The 15,000-nt window shown below is 48.6% G+C and overlaps 1 protein-coding gene across 1 annotated transcript in view; it reads right to left on the minus strand.

The window, feature by feature from the left end:
* Nucleotides 1-15,000, minus strand: part of pacrg (PARK2 co-regulated) — a gene marked incomplete at both ends in the record, with an annotated part of 183,172 nt that overhangs the window by 86,105 nt on the left and 82,067 nt on the right. Inside the window, one exon of the mRNA XM_084437696.1 lies at nucleotides 8,608-8,757. Coding sequence (XP_084293822.1) covers nucleotides 8,608-8,757 — 150 coding nt within the window. The remainder of the gene's footprint in view (nucleotides 1-8,607; nucleotides 8,758-15,000) is intronic.

Here is a 15,000-nt window from a genome sequence, read left to right on the forward strand (position 1 = left end):
ATAGATGGGTAGTGATGGTATAGATGGGTAGTGATGGTATAAATGGGTAGTGATGGTATAGATGGGTAGTGATGGTATAGATGGGTAGGTCACTGAGGCTGGGCTGGCCTCAGACCAGCGAGAACGGCACACTGAGATGGAAACTTAGAAGAGCTAAGAGACAACAAAGTCAACCCTCCACTCAACTGAAGAGAGAAAAATAAATACAACCAGATATAGACTGATAGGGAAAAAGAGAAAGAGAGAGAGACATGCAGAGAGTGAAAAAGAAAATGAGGAGCATGACTATAAAAGCTAACAGAGAGAGAGAGAGAGAAAGAGAGAGAGAGAGAGATTATGCATTAGCCAGACTCCTTATCAGGTGACCTTTAAATTGGAGCCGCAGCGCGTCAGGAAGCCCAGGGGCCGGAGCCGTGCTCTGATTGGCTGGCTGGCCTCATACCTGCTGACAATAGAAATTAACAGCGGCAGCGGCCATATCCAGGAGGGAAAATTCCATTAATATATATAAATATATTTCTAGATTTCCACTGTCTTTCTTAAACATGGCAGAGGAGGAGAAAGTCATTATGTGCTGTGAAGCATGCTGAACGAGAGGGAGGTGGAGGGGTGGCTGGCATTACCTGAGCTCCTCTCTCTCTCTCTCTCTCTCTCTCTCTCTCTCTCTCTCTCTCTCTCTCTCTCTCTTGCTTCCTATCTCTCCCTCCCTCCCCTCTACACTCCCCCTTCGCTCTCACAGGGGCTGTGTGTTTTAATAGCAGCCAGGCTGGCAGGCGTGATTGCCTGATAGATATCTCCTGGGGGGGCAAGGAGAGAGCGGACAGGGGGAGGGGGGAAGCGGGCGTGAGGATGAGGTGTGTGTTCTGTCGTCTGGAGAGACAAGGAGCTGTGTGTCTCTGAATGTCTGTGGAGGATGATGGATTACACAGGGGCCAGGGGCCAGGGGTGTGTGTATGTGTGGGTCCGGTGTGGGTATGGGTGTGTGAACGTTCTTGTCTGCGTGTACTGTACGGTATGTGTGTGCATGTGTGCGTGTTTGTGCCTGTGTGTGTGTTTGTGCCTGTGTGTGGGGGGGGGGGGGGGGGGGGGTGAGGGGGTGAGGGGGGGGTGGGTTGGTGTGTACTGCCCTTGATATGCCACTATGTACACAGGGAATGCATGATGCATCCATTCAAAACAGCAGCTGGAGATCAGGTCATTAAATAAAACAAATGTTTATGGACAAAACCCTGGGAATTAAAATACTTGGCCAGACAGTAAACACAGAAACAGGTTGTACTGTGGGCAGCACAGGTGGTCAAACCTGCTGGGACAAGCTCAGCCTTATGCCAAAGCGATGAAAAAAATGACATTTAAACAACTAAATCCTGCAATGATTCCAAAGTACTGTACATCAGTATAGATAGAGTATATAAGCGGAAGCAGGAAGCAGTGTCCCATGGGACTTTATAAACAGCGAGAAACAAATAATTTCTTGATCGCGTTTGAATTGTGCCATGGCCAAACGTACACATACGTTTGTCAATTTAAAACACTCACCACCTGGTACGGGAATAGCAGCGCATAGGATCGCAAGGCCCTACAGAGAGTGGTATAGTCAGCTGAACTTAGGGAGGCCACTCCCCCACCTCGAGGACATCTACACCAGGAGATGCAAGACCAAGGCCAGGATCCTGAAGGACCCCAGCCACCCAGGCAACGGACTCTCTGCTTCGGTCAGGGAAAAGGTACCGCACACACATGGCGAACACAGAGAGGTTCAGGAAGAGCTTCTTCCCCCATCCATCCATACCGGTCTCTTATCTTTATAATGTATGGTAAACGTCCCTCTTAAGCCCACCAAAACCTCTTTGCAGACATTTTTCTTATATATTGTCAGAATTTTAGTAAGAAAACTATAGTTGAAATTATAGATTAATCTCTCATTTGAAGCTTAGAAAATTAATTTGCACCACTTTTAAATGTTTTCACTGTTTAATTTATGGAAATATGTCCAAAGTCTGGCATGGTCTTAATTGGAACGAATGTACCCTTTAAGCACATGGGTGTTCTAAATAATCCCACTTCAAGATTTATTGATCAAAAAATCTAAGTAGCCCTTTTTCCCCCCATAAATAATCAAAACTATGTTAGAAATTACCCTAGAATACCTGATCTTTCTATATATGTTGGTATTTTGTCAGTATCTGTATCCTAGGGTGTGCTCCTGGCTTTGGAAATCATCCCAAGTTTCTGGTCCAGCAAGCACTGCTGTTGGGGAACACCTATTTTAAAGATATTCACAGATATGCTGGCACGTAAAGCCTATTCTTTCTAATTTGAAAAAGTTGCTTGACATTTCATTTCATTTAAGGTTTTATTTTGGTTTAAAAAAAAAACTTGCATAGAAAACCAACATTCTAATTTCATTTAACATTACATTTCAAAGAGGCCTGACAGTTTCATATCACTCACATTCCATTTTCTTATAATTTCATTGAACACTTTCATAAAAAGATGTGAACTCCCTCTGTTCACTCAATTCACTGCAATTTACTGTGCTGTTACCTGGCACACAATGCAACTCTGATTTCTACAAGTTGTCAGTCCCCACGATCCTAGTCATCTCAGCAACTGCTCTGCAAAGTAAAGATTTAAAATTAGGCTACTGATAATGTCTAGAATATGAACATTTACTGATATTCAGATATTGTTAACAATGATCTCATTGATCTGAATTAATTTGGTCATGTCAAAATTGGAAGAGAAAGGGTTCAAAAGTCACAAGGTAGAAAATCCCCATTGGAACACATTCAACTGGGTTTAAAGGGAACAGGTGGGCTTAAAGGGAACATTCTGTGATTTATGGATAAAAGCCTAAATACTTTATTCTACATACATGCCATAATAAAAAACATGATATGCAATCAATCTTTACATACTTCACTAACATAACATGAAAAGCAAACATTGATTATGCTGTGAAGTAACTAAATACATGGATTTATACTCCAAACTGTGTGGTTTTATTGCTAATGTCCCATTTAAGCCGACCTGAACAAAACGTTATTTTTTAACAAAACTTAGATAAACATACACATATTTGGGCTAGTAAACTGTTTAACAATATAAACTACATAAAAAAGTAAATTATTCATAGCTATCATGGTTTATGCCATTGCAATGAAGGATGCTATGAAGCCACTGTACACTAGCACGTGGTAACGTCAGCTAGCATGCAAAAACTCATATTTTGATTTCAAAATAAACTATATCATTACCTCAAAAAACATTCTAACACATCACTGATTCAAAACATTAATCTCTTAAATTTTGATTACAAAAGAGTACTTACCGAAATCAAGAGTAAAAATATGTTCAAAATGTTCTCCACCGAGGGCACCCCCAGGACCCAAGTTTTTCTGCAGCTTCTCCTCACCTCAGCCAGCGCATGTCATACATGTTCTTTGATAACTCAAGATCAGAAAATCTGATTGGCTCACAATGAAAACTGTCATGTTAGTAAGAAGCAGCTTTATTGGAAGAAACATCACAGAGCACAATATCATGAAGCTTTTTATTTATTTATTTGAGTCTAAAGTTGCAAGTGGGCTTATATGGTACGTGGGCTTAAGAGGGACGTTTACCCTTTAGATTTGTATTTCTCGTGTAATTTATAAATGGTGTATTTTTGTACATTTGTTACTACAGTATCTGTAATGTGCACATCTTGGAGCCGGCAGCAACATTTCACTGTGACTACACACTGTACGTTGCATGTGACAAATAATTGGAATCTGAAACTGTGCTTCTGTTCTGGCATGACTGAGTGTGGTTGTAAAATGCTGCACACACACATACACACACACACACACACACACACACACACACACACACACACACACACACACACACACACACACACAGGCACAAACTCCCCAGCACACTTTTGTGGGGTGGGTGGGTAGTGGGGGGGGGGTCGGTCGGTCGGTAGGGTCGGGGGGGTGCTGATCTCTTAACCGCTTCACGCCAGCGGTGTGTGCGGCCGAGGCGTCAGGCAGGCTGGGAGGCGGGAGACCTGATGGAAGACAGCACCCAGAACAGCCCATCTGTCTGACTGCCTGACCCGGCCCCATCTCTGCATCTATCAGCAGCACAAAAACCCCCAGCAGCGGACAGCAGGACTGGCTGGGCTGGTGTTGGGCGCGGTTTGGAGTGGCCTTATCGGAGCTGGCCGCATTCCTACAGGAAGATAGAGGAGGCCAAATGAAGCAGATCACGGAGGGCCTGGCAGTGATGAATGGGGGACAAGCGACTTACACCTCGCCGATAACGTGAGGAAACCATCAGGAACAGCAGGGAACAACAGCACCGCCACCAGCAGACAAACGTCTGTACACACACACACACAGAGCCAAGCATAATCATCCTAAACCACAGGCATGCTCCCAATATGCTAGAGAGAAACGGTGCAGGGGTGCCACCGCAAGGCTAGCACAGGACTGCTTCCACACAGCTAGCATCTAGGCTAGCTACAGTACGCTACCACAGGACTGCTTCCACACAGCTAGCATCTAGGCTAGCTACAGTATGCTACCACAGGACCGCTTCCACACAGCTAGCACCAAGGCTAGCTACTGTACGCTACCACAGGACTGCTTCCACACAGCTAGCATCTAGGCTAGCTACAGTACGCTACCACAGGACCGCTTCCACACAGCTAGCACCTAGGCTAGCTACAGTACGCTATCACAGGACCGTTCCACACAGCTAGCATCTAGGCCAGCTACAGTACGCTACCACAGGACTGCTTCCACACAGCTAGCACCTAGGCTAGCTACTGTACGCTACCACAGGACTGCTTCCACACAGCTAGCATCTAGGCTAGCTACAGTACGCTACCACAGGACCGCTTCCACACAGCTAGCATCTAGGCTAGCTACAGTACGCTATCACAGGACCGCTTCCACACAGCTAGCATCTAGGCTAGCTACAGTACGCTACCACAGGACCGCTTCCACACAGCTAGCATCTAGGCTAGCTACAGTACGCTATCACAGGACCGCTTCCACACAGCTAGCATCTAGGCTAGCTACAGTACGCTACCACAGGACCGCTTCCACACAGCTAGCATCTAGGCTAGCTACAGTACGCTAGTATGCAGGTCTGCGGGAGAGCTCAGCAGCCCGAGGAGGACCAGGCCGCGGGGCTGTCTCCGCTGTGTCAGAGACACTGGCGGTATCTAAGGAGAGCTTTTATCTGCAGCTGGTTCAGGGGCCTGGAGACCGTCAGCTCCCCCACACCTCCACAGGATGACGTGTCGGAGGAGGGGACCCTGGGAAATTCTGACATTGGCTGTTCGGCACGTAATGCCTTCGCCGAACGAAGTGCTATGTCTCTCGCAGGCGTGCAGTCAAATGTGGGGCAGCAGCAGCACTCTCCCTCCCAAAGACGAGTGTGTTAATAGTTTACAGGGTGTCTCCAGCTCTCTACTGGCTAAGTGGAGTAACTGTGAGTAACTGCCGCTCCTGGAGAGACTTCCTAGCAGAGGAGGATATTTGCTGGATGACGGACTGCGCTTCTCCGCCGTAAGGAACGTTGTTGCATTTCATTAGCGGCGGAATTCATCACTGCAAGCAAACAACGGAGACGCGCAAATTGCATCTGCGATTTTCTGGGCGATCCTCCTGAACCTTGTCACGATTCACACACACACACACACACACACACACACACACACACACACACACACACACACACACACACATACACACACAAAAGCAACAAACAAAAGCAGGAAAGGGGCTGATTCAGGACACAGCAGGTAGCGTGACTATGCTGCATCTTGGCCATGATAGCTCATCAACGCTCACTTCATCCTGAATTATTAGCCTTCATTGTCACAGTCAGAATGGCTGCTGCCAGTTTAACAGTGCTGTTGTCTCATCTGAGAGCAGAGACATTCCTCTGCTTTATCTAACAAGAGGCTGCAGCCCTTCCCACTTGTCAAGACTCCCTGCTCAGTATTAGAGAGAGGGGAGGGGGAGAGGAGAGAGGAGGAGGGGGGGTAAGAGGGAGGAGAGGACAAGAGAGGAGAGGAGAGGGGGGAGGAGAGAGGAGGGAGTAGAGGAGGGACGAGAGGAGAGGGGGGAGGAGAGGAGAGGAGGGAGGAGAGAGGAGAGGGGGGATAAAGCTGTCCTGTGTAGCGAACTGCCTAGTTCAGAGACATACAAAGAAAATGCCTGTGTGTGTGTGTGTGTGTGTGTGTGTGTGTGTGTGTCTGGCATGCCTGATAAAGGGACACATAGAGAGGAAAAGAGACTAGGCCCTGGCACCCTCACCCACCACAGTTAACAGCTGCACACACACACACACAAACGCGCACAGGCATACACAATGGGCACAACATGACCATTCAGGACGGGCCCCTCATCTACGGTCCAGCTGTAGACGGACACAGACAGAGGGCTGTGTTGTGGCTGGGGAGATGACAGGGATGCCTCTGTGTTCAGCTCAGTGAGTTATAGTGTTGCTGGTGGAAAGGAGGGTGAGGTCCCCCCCCCCACACACACACACACTCTGAGCTGGCTACTACAAGTCTTCTGTCGATTGTATCCTATCACACAATAGGTGCTGCTGTCTAAGGGAGCGCTGGCTGCTGTGACAGTTGGACATTGGTGGGAGGCGGAGGTGTGAACAGAGTACACACACGCACACATGCACACACACACACGCGCACACACACGCGCACACACACGCACACACACAGAAGATCACACAGACTTCAGTCAACACGGGAAGGACAGAGCAGAACAGCAGAGCCTCAGCTTTAGTGGGTTGCTAATGTGTGGGTTGTGAAGTGATGTGATACCTCGGGTTGCCAGGTTGGGGGCTATGCTCGAGGCTGCCAGGTTCTGGGCTCTGCATGGACGGATGAGATTAGAGGACAGGGCTGACGGGATGAGGGGTGAGGAGAGGAGGGATGAGGAGAGGACAGGACTGAAAGGATGAGGGGAGAGGAGAGGACAGACAAAGCCTAGCTAATGGCAACCAGAGGCAGGACAGCCCAGCCTATCGGGCAGAGCTAAGCGGCTCCCGGTGGGCGGAGCTCCGGGCCTGAGCTGACAGCTAATTCACAGACGGGATTTCCTGCACAGCCCCTGGACTAATAACACAGGCCTGTCTTCCCTTTGGACTAATAACACAGGCCTGTCTTCCCTTTGGACTAATAACACAGGCCTGTCTTCCCTTTGGACTAATAACACAGGCCTGTCTTCCCTTTGGACTAATAACACAGGCCTGTCTTCCCTTTGGACTAATAACACAGGCCTGTCTTCCCTTCGGACTAATAACACAGGCCTGTCTTCCCTTTGTCTTCCCTCTATCTCTCTCACTTCCTGTCTCCCGGCAGCTCTTACTGCTTCCTCTTTTGTTAGCCGAAGGAGAGCGGCAGACAATGTTAACGGCGTGAAAGAGACAAGGGCTTCAGATTGGATATTGATCAGGTGGCTAATGCTGTGTGTTCTGCCTGTTTAAGCCGGTGTTTAGGCTGATTGATTCACGGTGCCACTCTCGCCCACTGACGCCAGGTGAGTGGCGCTCGGGCCCGCCCCCTCCACGCACGCACGCACACACACACACACACACACATGGAATGGGTCATGGCACCGCCTGGCAGCAGCACTCAATGCCAGTCTGCCAGCGAAGCGTGCGTCATCTACGGTAGGCGGAAACAGAAAGCCAGTCAGACAGAAAGAGTGACACATACATACACACACACACACACACACGCAGGCAGGCAGGCCGGCAGGCAGACTGAGACACACACACACACACACAAACACAGACAGACAGACAGACAGACAGACAGACAGACAGACAGACAGACAGACAGACAGGCAAATAGGCAGGCAGACGTGCAGGCAGACAGGCGCAAGGAGAGAAATGGTGGTGTTATTCTCAAGTGTCAGTTCAGAGGAAGGAAGAAAAGGACAAACACATTTGAGGACAAACGTAGCAGGGAAACAATGAGACAGAAAGCTCTTTTACGCACACACACACACACACACACACACACGCGCACATACACACACACACGCGCGCGCACGCACATACACACACACACACACACTCCTTCTCCCATGCTGACAGCTCTCTACCATGACCTTGGATGTCCAACCTTGCCGCAGCGGCCACTGAGTGCTTGGGGCAGCTTTAAGAGGTCAACTTGACCCCCTGTAGCCTCGACTGCCACCCACTGGTACTGTACAGCTGTTGTTCACGGGGGAACAGAGCCACGGGTGTGTGTCATATACGAGTGTACCGATCGCTCTATACTCAGACTGACACTCAGTGGCACTCACAAGCACACTATCATGCCTGCACTCCTTAGCTAGCACTGGAGAGCCGCACTAGGGTCCACATTCTAAGTGGCTCTGTTAGCACACTGTAGTCAAAAGTAACACACACACAGACACACGCACACCAGCACATACAGACTAGCACAGGATATGCACACAAACACACACTTAACACGGCCACACAACCACACACAGCCTGGCAATCGATGACAAGTACAAGCAGATGTTTTGTAGCATCCCTCTCACTCCATCTCTCCGTGGTACTCACTGTTCATGTTCTTGAAGATGTTGAGGATGGGGAGGATTTGTCTGTAGTAGGGCACCAGGGCCTCGCCCACCATGTCCCCCGACACCACCAGGTGCTGCAGAACCTTCAGTGTGGTGCAGATCACCTGCCGGTTCCTGGTGTTCAGGGCGTCTGTGTGAGGAAATTAGACATTTAACACTTATGTGGCTGTTAAATCAAACCAATGCATGCACACACACACACACACACACACCAAATACGGAATACAGGGAGCACCACAGGTGGCCGTGGTGGGGTTGGTCTCTGCTAGCCGCCGGGGTGCGAGACAGCGGCTGTACCACACTGACGCAGGACAGCCAATCACTGCAATCTGTCTGACAGCTGCACTTACCTCCACCTCCCACTGATAGAGATAACTATAGGGAGAGAGAGAGAGAGAGAGTGAGAGAGAGATAAAGAGAGTGAGAGAGAGAGATGGAGAAAGAGAGAGAGAGAGAGAAAGAGAGTGGGAGAGGAGAGAGAGAGAAATAGAGAAAGAGAGATAGTGAGAGAGATGGAGAAATAGAGAGAGAGTAAGAGAGATAGAGAAAGAGAGTGAGAGTGAGATGGAGGGAGAGGGGGAGAAAGAGAGTGAGAGTGAGAGAAAGAGGAGGAGAAGGAGAGACAGACAGTAACAGCGAGAGAGGGAGGTTACAAAACATCTGTGATTAGTGGCCAGGCTGTGTGTGTGGGTGTGTGGGCGTTTAATTGTGTGTTTGTGTGTGTCTGCTGCGCTTGCGTGGGTGTCTGACGCATATCAGTGTGTGTCTTTGTGGTGTGTGTATGCGTGTGTGTGTGTGTCTGTGCATTCTGTTGTGTGGGAGGCTGGGCGGATAGAGAGGTGTGTGTGTGTTGGTGTGTGTGTGTCTTCCTTCATCTCTTGCCGTAGCTCTTAGAAACAGCCTCCAAGCCTCCCATTGGTTATCAGCCTCGACACCCATCCAGGGTGGTGCTATGAAAGAAGTTCACATGATCATAGAACTCAGACAGAAGATACTGCAGCAATAACTCTCTCTCTCTAGCTAGAGAGAAAGAGAGAGAGAGAGAGAGAGAGAGAGAGAGAGAGAGAGAGAGAGAGAGAGAGAGAGAGAGAGAAAGAGAGAGATCGGGGAGGGGTGAGCAGGGAGGAGGGGAGAGAGAGAGAGAGAGAGAGAGAGAGAGAGAAAGAGATAGATCGGGGAGGGGTGAGCAGGGAGGAGGGGAGAGAGAGAGAGTGAGAGAGAGAGAGAAAGAGAGAGATCAGGGAGGGGTGAGCAGGAAGCAGGGGAGAGAGAGAGGGGGGAGGGAGAGAGAGAGAGAGAGAGAGATCGGGGAGGGGTGAGCAGGGAGGAGGGGAGAGAGAGAGGGGGGGAGGGAGAGAGAGAGAGAGAGAGAGAGAGAGAGAGAGAGAAAAAGAGAAGGGTACGACAGCTAGTGCACAGGAGCAGGATGCTGCATCACCTGAGGCCTGAGAGTTAAACAGCTCATATGCAAATGTGTGACAGACAGGCAGCCCTCCCCTACAGCCTCCAAACCATGTTGCACCCAGACAGGGTGGACAGGACAGCCTGGCGTGCTGAAAGAGCCAAACACACATCCACACACACACACACACACACACACAGCTTTCCTGAGATCACAAATACTGAGGCAAAATGAAAAGAGGACTCCAAGTGAGAAGCAGAGAGTGCGCTGAGCACAACACACATACACACACACACGCACACACACACACACACACACACACACACACACACACATGCTGAACATGTCAGAGACCAACCATACCCTCAGGCTCCTTTACAGCGCACAGAAACACACACAGACAAGGGGACATACTCTCTCCTTTTCTTTTGATATGAAACGTGTGTGTGTGTGTGAGTGTGTGTGTGTGAGTGTGTGTGTACATGTCTATTTTTTTTTTTTTTACTTTCTTTTTATTTGGAGAAAGATAGAAATGACAGATATACAAAAACAGTACTTTTTAATTTTTCAGAACACAGACCCACCCCCTCCCCCCACCCCACAAAATCTCACATAGTGCATCCCAGCATGGGGAATGTAAATAAAAAAATTCTGGCTAGCCTAGATTTGGAGAGATGAGTACGATGCAGGACCTTAAATTGGATCACACCTATTCTAGCACATGACGTGCTCCCATTAACTCTGATCATAGCCTCAGTCCAATAGTCGTCTGGTATTGCGTCACCTAGCTCCTCCTCCCATTTCTCTTTAATTACGTGGAGGGAGGTGTCTCTGAGAGATGCTATCATGGAATAGATTCTCCAAATGAGGCCTTTAAGATTGGAAGGAATTTGGAGGATGTCGTCAACAGAGGAAGGCTGTGGTGCATTGGGGAAGTTTGGATCCAAATTCTGTATGAAATGTCGTATCTGGAGGTATCGAAAAAACTTGAGCGGGGAAGATTGAGTTTTTGAGAGAGGTGATTAAAAGTGGAGAAGACACCCTCAGTGTAGAGATCTTTAAACTTAGCGAGGCCAAGTCTTTTCCACAAGGCGAAGCCATTATCTATCCTAGCAGGGACAAAAAGGTGGTTGTTACAGATGGGGGCGAGGCTAGAGAAACCTTTTAAACCAAAGTGATGTCGAAATTGTGACCAAATTTGTAAAGTATTAGCAACAACAGGGTTAGAGGAGTAGTGTGAGGTAGATAGAGGGAGATTTGTGTGTACATGTCTGTGTGTGCGTATATGTGTATGTGTGTGTGTGTGCGTATGTGTGTATGTGCGTGTGAGTGTGTGTGTGTGAATGTGTGTGCGTGCACATGCATGCTAATACACATAGTACTGTAAAACTAGATAACCCTGAATGATAATGTGTGTGTGTGTGTGTGTGTGTGCGTGGGCGCGTGTCTGCACATGCATACTAATGGTACTGTAAAACTAAATAACGCTGAATGAGAATATGCATTGTGGGACATCTCCTTGGAGTTCCTGCACACAAGCGGAGAGCTACAGTATTCTGCCGTCGCAGCAATGAGGTGGACTCAAACCATCGCAAACAATGAAATCCTAGTTACTGCCACCACAAACAATTTTCCCGCTGTCACATTTCGACCGCGGCGATGTTCAATTATTCATCCCCCCCCCTCCACCCCCACCCACACACGCTCTCTCTCTCTCTCTCTCTCTCTCTCTCTCTCTCGCCTCACAAAGAGCAGGGCCGAGGAGAATGGCTCCGGGGACGTGTTAGCGTATTACACGCCCAGCGTGGTCACAGCTGACTAAAGTGGAAAAAGTAATTGTCTATTCATGACCGGCCTGCTTCCGTCCCGTAAAAACAACGGCAGTTGTGACCTTGCCTGCCCCATCCCCACCCCCAGGGCAACACAGGTGGGGGACAGCAGGAAGTTGTTCCTGGTCTCCTATATCAGATATAATAGAACACTTTCCAACCAGAGGGAGACGTCTCTTTCTCTCTCTCTCTCTCTCTCTCTCTCTCTCTCTGGCTCAGCTCAGGGTCCCTCCTTGACGAGCGTTTCATTCCAGACTCGGGGAGAAGAACAGATTTGACCCTGGTCTGGAAGGCGGAGACGAGAGGAGGCGGAGAATCCTCCCGGCCGTTTAACGAGGACATGAGACCGGGATAACGGCGAGGCGGGACCGCTTCTCATTGTATCTTATTTGAGAATGTCAGAAGAACGGCATTGTGGGAATGGAAATGAAGGTTTCAGATGTCTCGGCACGGCCTGCAAAAGGGGCCTCGGTACTCCGGGGCTCCGACGGCGCTGCACAAGTTCTGATGTGGGCCTGGATGGCAAAGGTTAATGGAGAGAGACAGAGAGAGACAGAAAGACAGAGGGAGAGAGAGAATGAGAGAAGAGAGAGAGCGAAAGTGTGCGTGAGAGAGAGAGAGAGAGGGGAGGAGGAGAAAGAGAAAAGGGTGAGAGAGAACGTGAGACAGAGAGAGAGAATGAGAGAAGAGAGGGAAAATGAGACAGAGAGAGAGGGGGAGAGAGAGAATAAGAGAGAAGAGAGAATGAGAGAGAAGAGAGGGACAGAGAGCGAGAGACAGAGGGGGGGAGAGAGAAAGAAAGAAAGAAAGAAAGAAAGAAAGAAAGAAAGAAAGAAAGAAAGAAAGAAAGAAAGAAAGAAAGAAAGAAAGAAAGAAAGAAAGAAAGAAAGAAAGAAAGAAAGAACGAGACTAGTGCTCAGCCAGACATCACATTGCATATTGTCGCAGGGTGAACCATCATCAGTCATCTCAATTCAGAGAGCTGGGAGGAAGAGCCATTCAGGCCAGCCGGCTGAATGAAGGGCCATGCAGCCAGTCAGATGGAGGTGGGTGAATAAAGGGCCATGCAGCCAGTCAGATGGAGGTGGGCGTATTAGACTAATGTCACTCTCAAGGAACTTTCTGACATTTAGATTAGAGCCCCTTAACTTTACTCCCTCCTCCCTCCCAGTCCTGAAGCAAAAAGTAAGTAATGTGTAACACAGACGAGGACCGGGAGCCTCGCTGCACGGCAGCCCAGACCCGCCTCGCCTTAATAAACCACCAAACTAATAACTAGGCAGCCATTTAAAATTCCATTATCACAGCTAGGTGTGTGTTTTCAGAGGGGGGCCCAGACATCACCTTTGGTCTGCCCTCCAAAGACTAAGCAGAGAGAATCTAAAGTGAGTTGGTGTGTGTGTGTTTGAGCGTGTGTTTGAGCGTGTGTGTGTGTGTCCTTACTTAGTCAGGGTATAAGTGATATTAGTCGAAGTCATCAGGGAGTCAACATGCAGGGACACAAGGACATGCCATGTCTGCCATGTAATGTCGCTGCTCAAATCGCTCCTCTCATCTCATCTGAAGTAGAGTAGATAGCATCAACATAAATCATATAGACCTGTCAATATATTAAGCTGACAAATCTTGTATGGAGAATTATATATTGATGTCTATGTATTTGGTTTGAGAGTGCTGTTTCATAGCTGAATGCATGGGCCGACTGCAATCAGACTTGAAAATGGGAGTATGAATACAATCAAACTATAGTATGGAGAATACTGTTATGGCAAACAAAAGACTCATAATGCACAATGTTAGCAGCATATGTAGTGGTAAATGGCTATTGATGTTTTCTATAATGTGAACCATGACTCATCAATAAGCCCCATCTTGTCCTTGCGTTGTGTTGTGTGCTTATGAGTTGTGTTGTGCTGTGTTGTGTCATGCTGTGTGGTATTGTTTGTATTGTGCTAAGCTGTACTGTGCTGTGTTGTGATGTTCTGTGTTGTGTCATGCTGTGTAGGGTTGTTTGTATTGTGCTAAGCTGTACTGTGCTGTGTTGTGTTGTTCTGTGTTGTGTCTTGCTGTGTTGCATTGTTTTGTGGTTCCAGTCTCGGGTTCAGCCCCTCCCAGAGTGAGTGTTGCCAGTCTGTCAGCGTCTCTCTGTGTCTGCAGCGGACTTTGCCTGGAGTTTGCTGTTCTGCCCCACTGCCTCGACAGGCGCTCTCTCACACACACACACACACACACACACACACACACACACACACACACACACACACACACACACACACACACACACACACACATACACACACGCACACACACACACACACACACGCTTCACCAATCATCCATACACATTCCCTCTCCAGGCGCAGCTTAGAAGCTCTCACTTTGAAATTGACACTGCAGTTGGCTCCAGTACAAGACAAAGGCCCTCTGTAGTGCGTGTGTGTGTGCGTGTGTGTGTGTGTTTTGACAGTGTTTATGTGTGTATCTATGTCTACCATATCAGCCTCTCTAAGTTTGACACCTCCAGCCCAGAGACGTCCAGTCCAGCTGTGCTGGCCTGACCTGTGTCTACATTCTACAGGTGTATTTCTGCTGAGGTGACCGCTGGCTCCCAGACGTGACCTTTATGGCTGCCAGCTGGCTGGGGGGGGGGGGCGACGGGGGCGACCAATGAGAGGCCATGAGCTGAGGTGCTGAGACACAGTTACAGTAGATATGTCGCCACATTCCCAGCAGATTAGAGTCCCTGGGCTGGGAGCCCCAGACTTTCCGGAGGGGACACATGAACAAGGACACTTGCCCCCCCCCTCGATGATGTAATTATAGGACAGGAAGACACAGGGCCATATTAGGACTTCTCACAGCCGGTCAGTTCCATGGAGATGAAGGTCAGCAGCTCTCCAACATAGCGGCCCGGTCTCTCTGACTTTGGTTTTGGTTTGTATCTCTTCACGGTATCAAAGTGGTTGTGTTTCTCTGGCATTTGGCTATTGTTCCTCTAATTGTATATTGTATATTCCTCTAATTGTTGTATATGTTTTGTATATTTGCTTATTTGTATATTCTGTGTACCTATCAGGTAGAAATAAAGTACCTACCTACTGTACCTACCTACCTGTCTACCGACCCGTCCGTCCGTCTGTCT

This window comes from Borostomias antarcticus (genome assembly GCF_949987555.1).
Source record: "Borostomias antarcticus genome assembly, chromosome: 5".
In the NCBI taxonomy this organism is placed as follows: Eukaryota; Metazoa; Chordata; class Actinopteri; order Stomiiformes; family Stomiidae; genus Borostomias; species Borostomias antarcticus.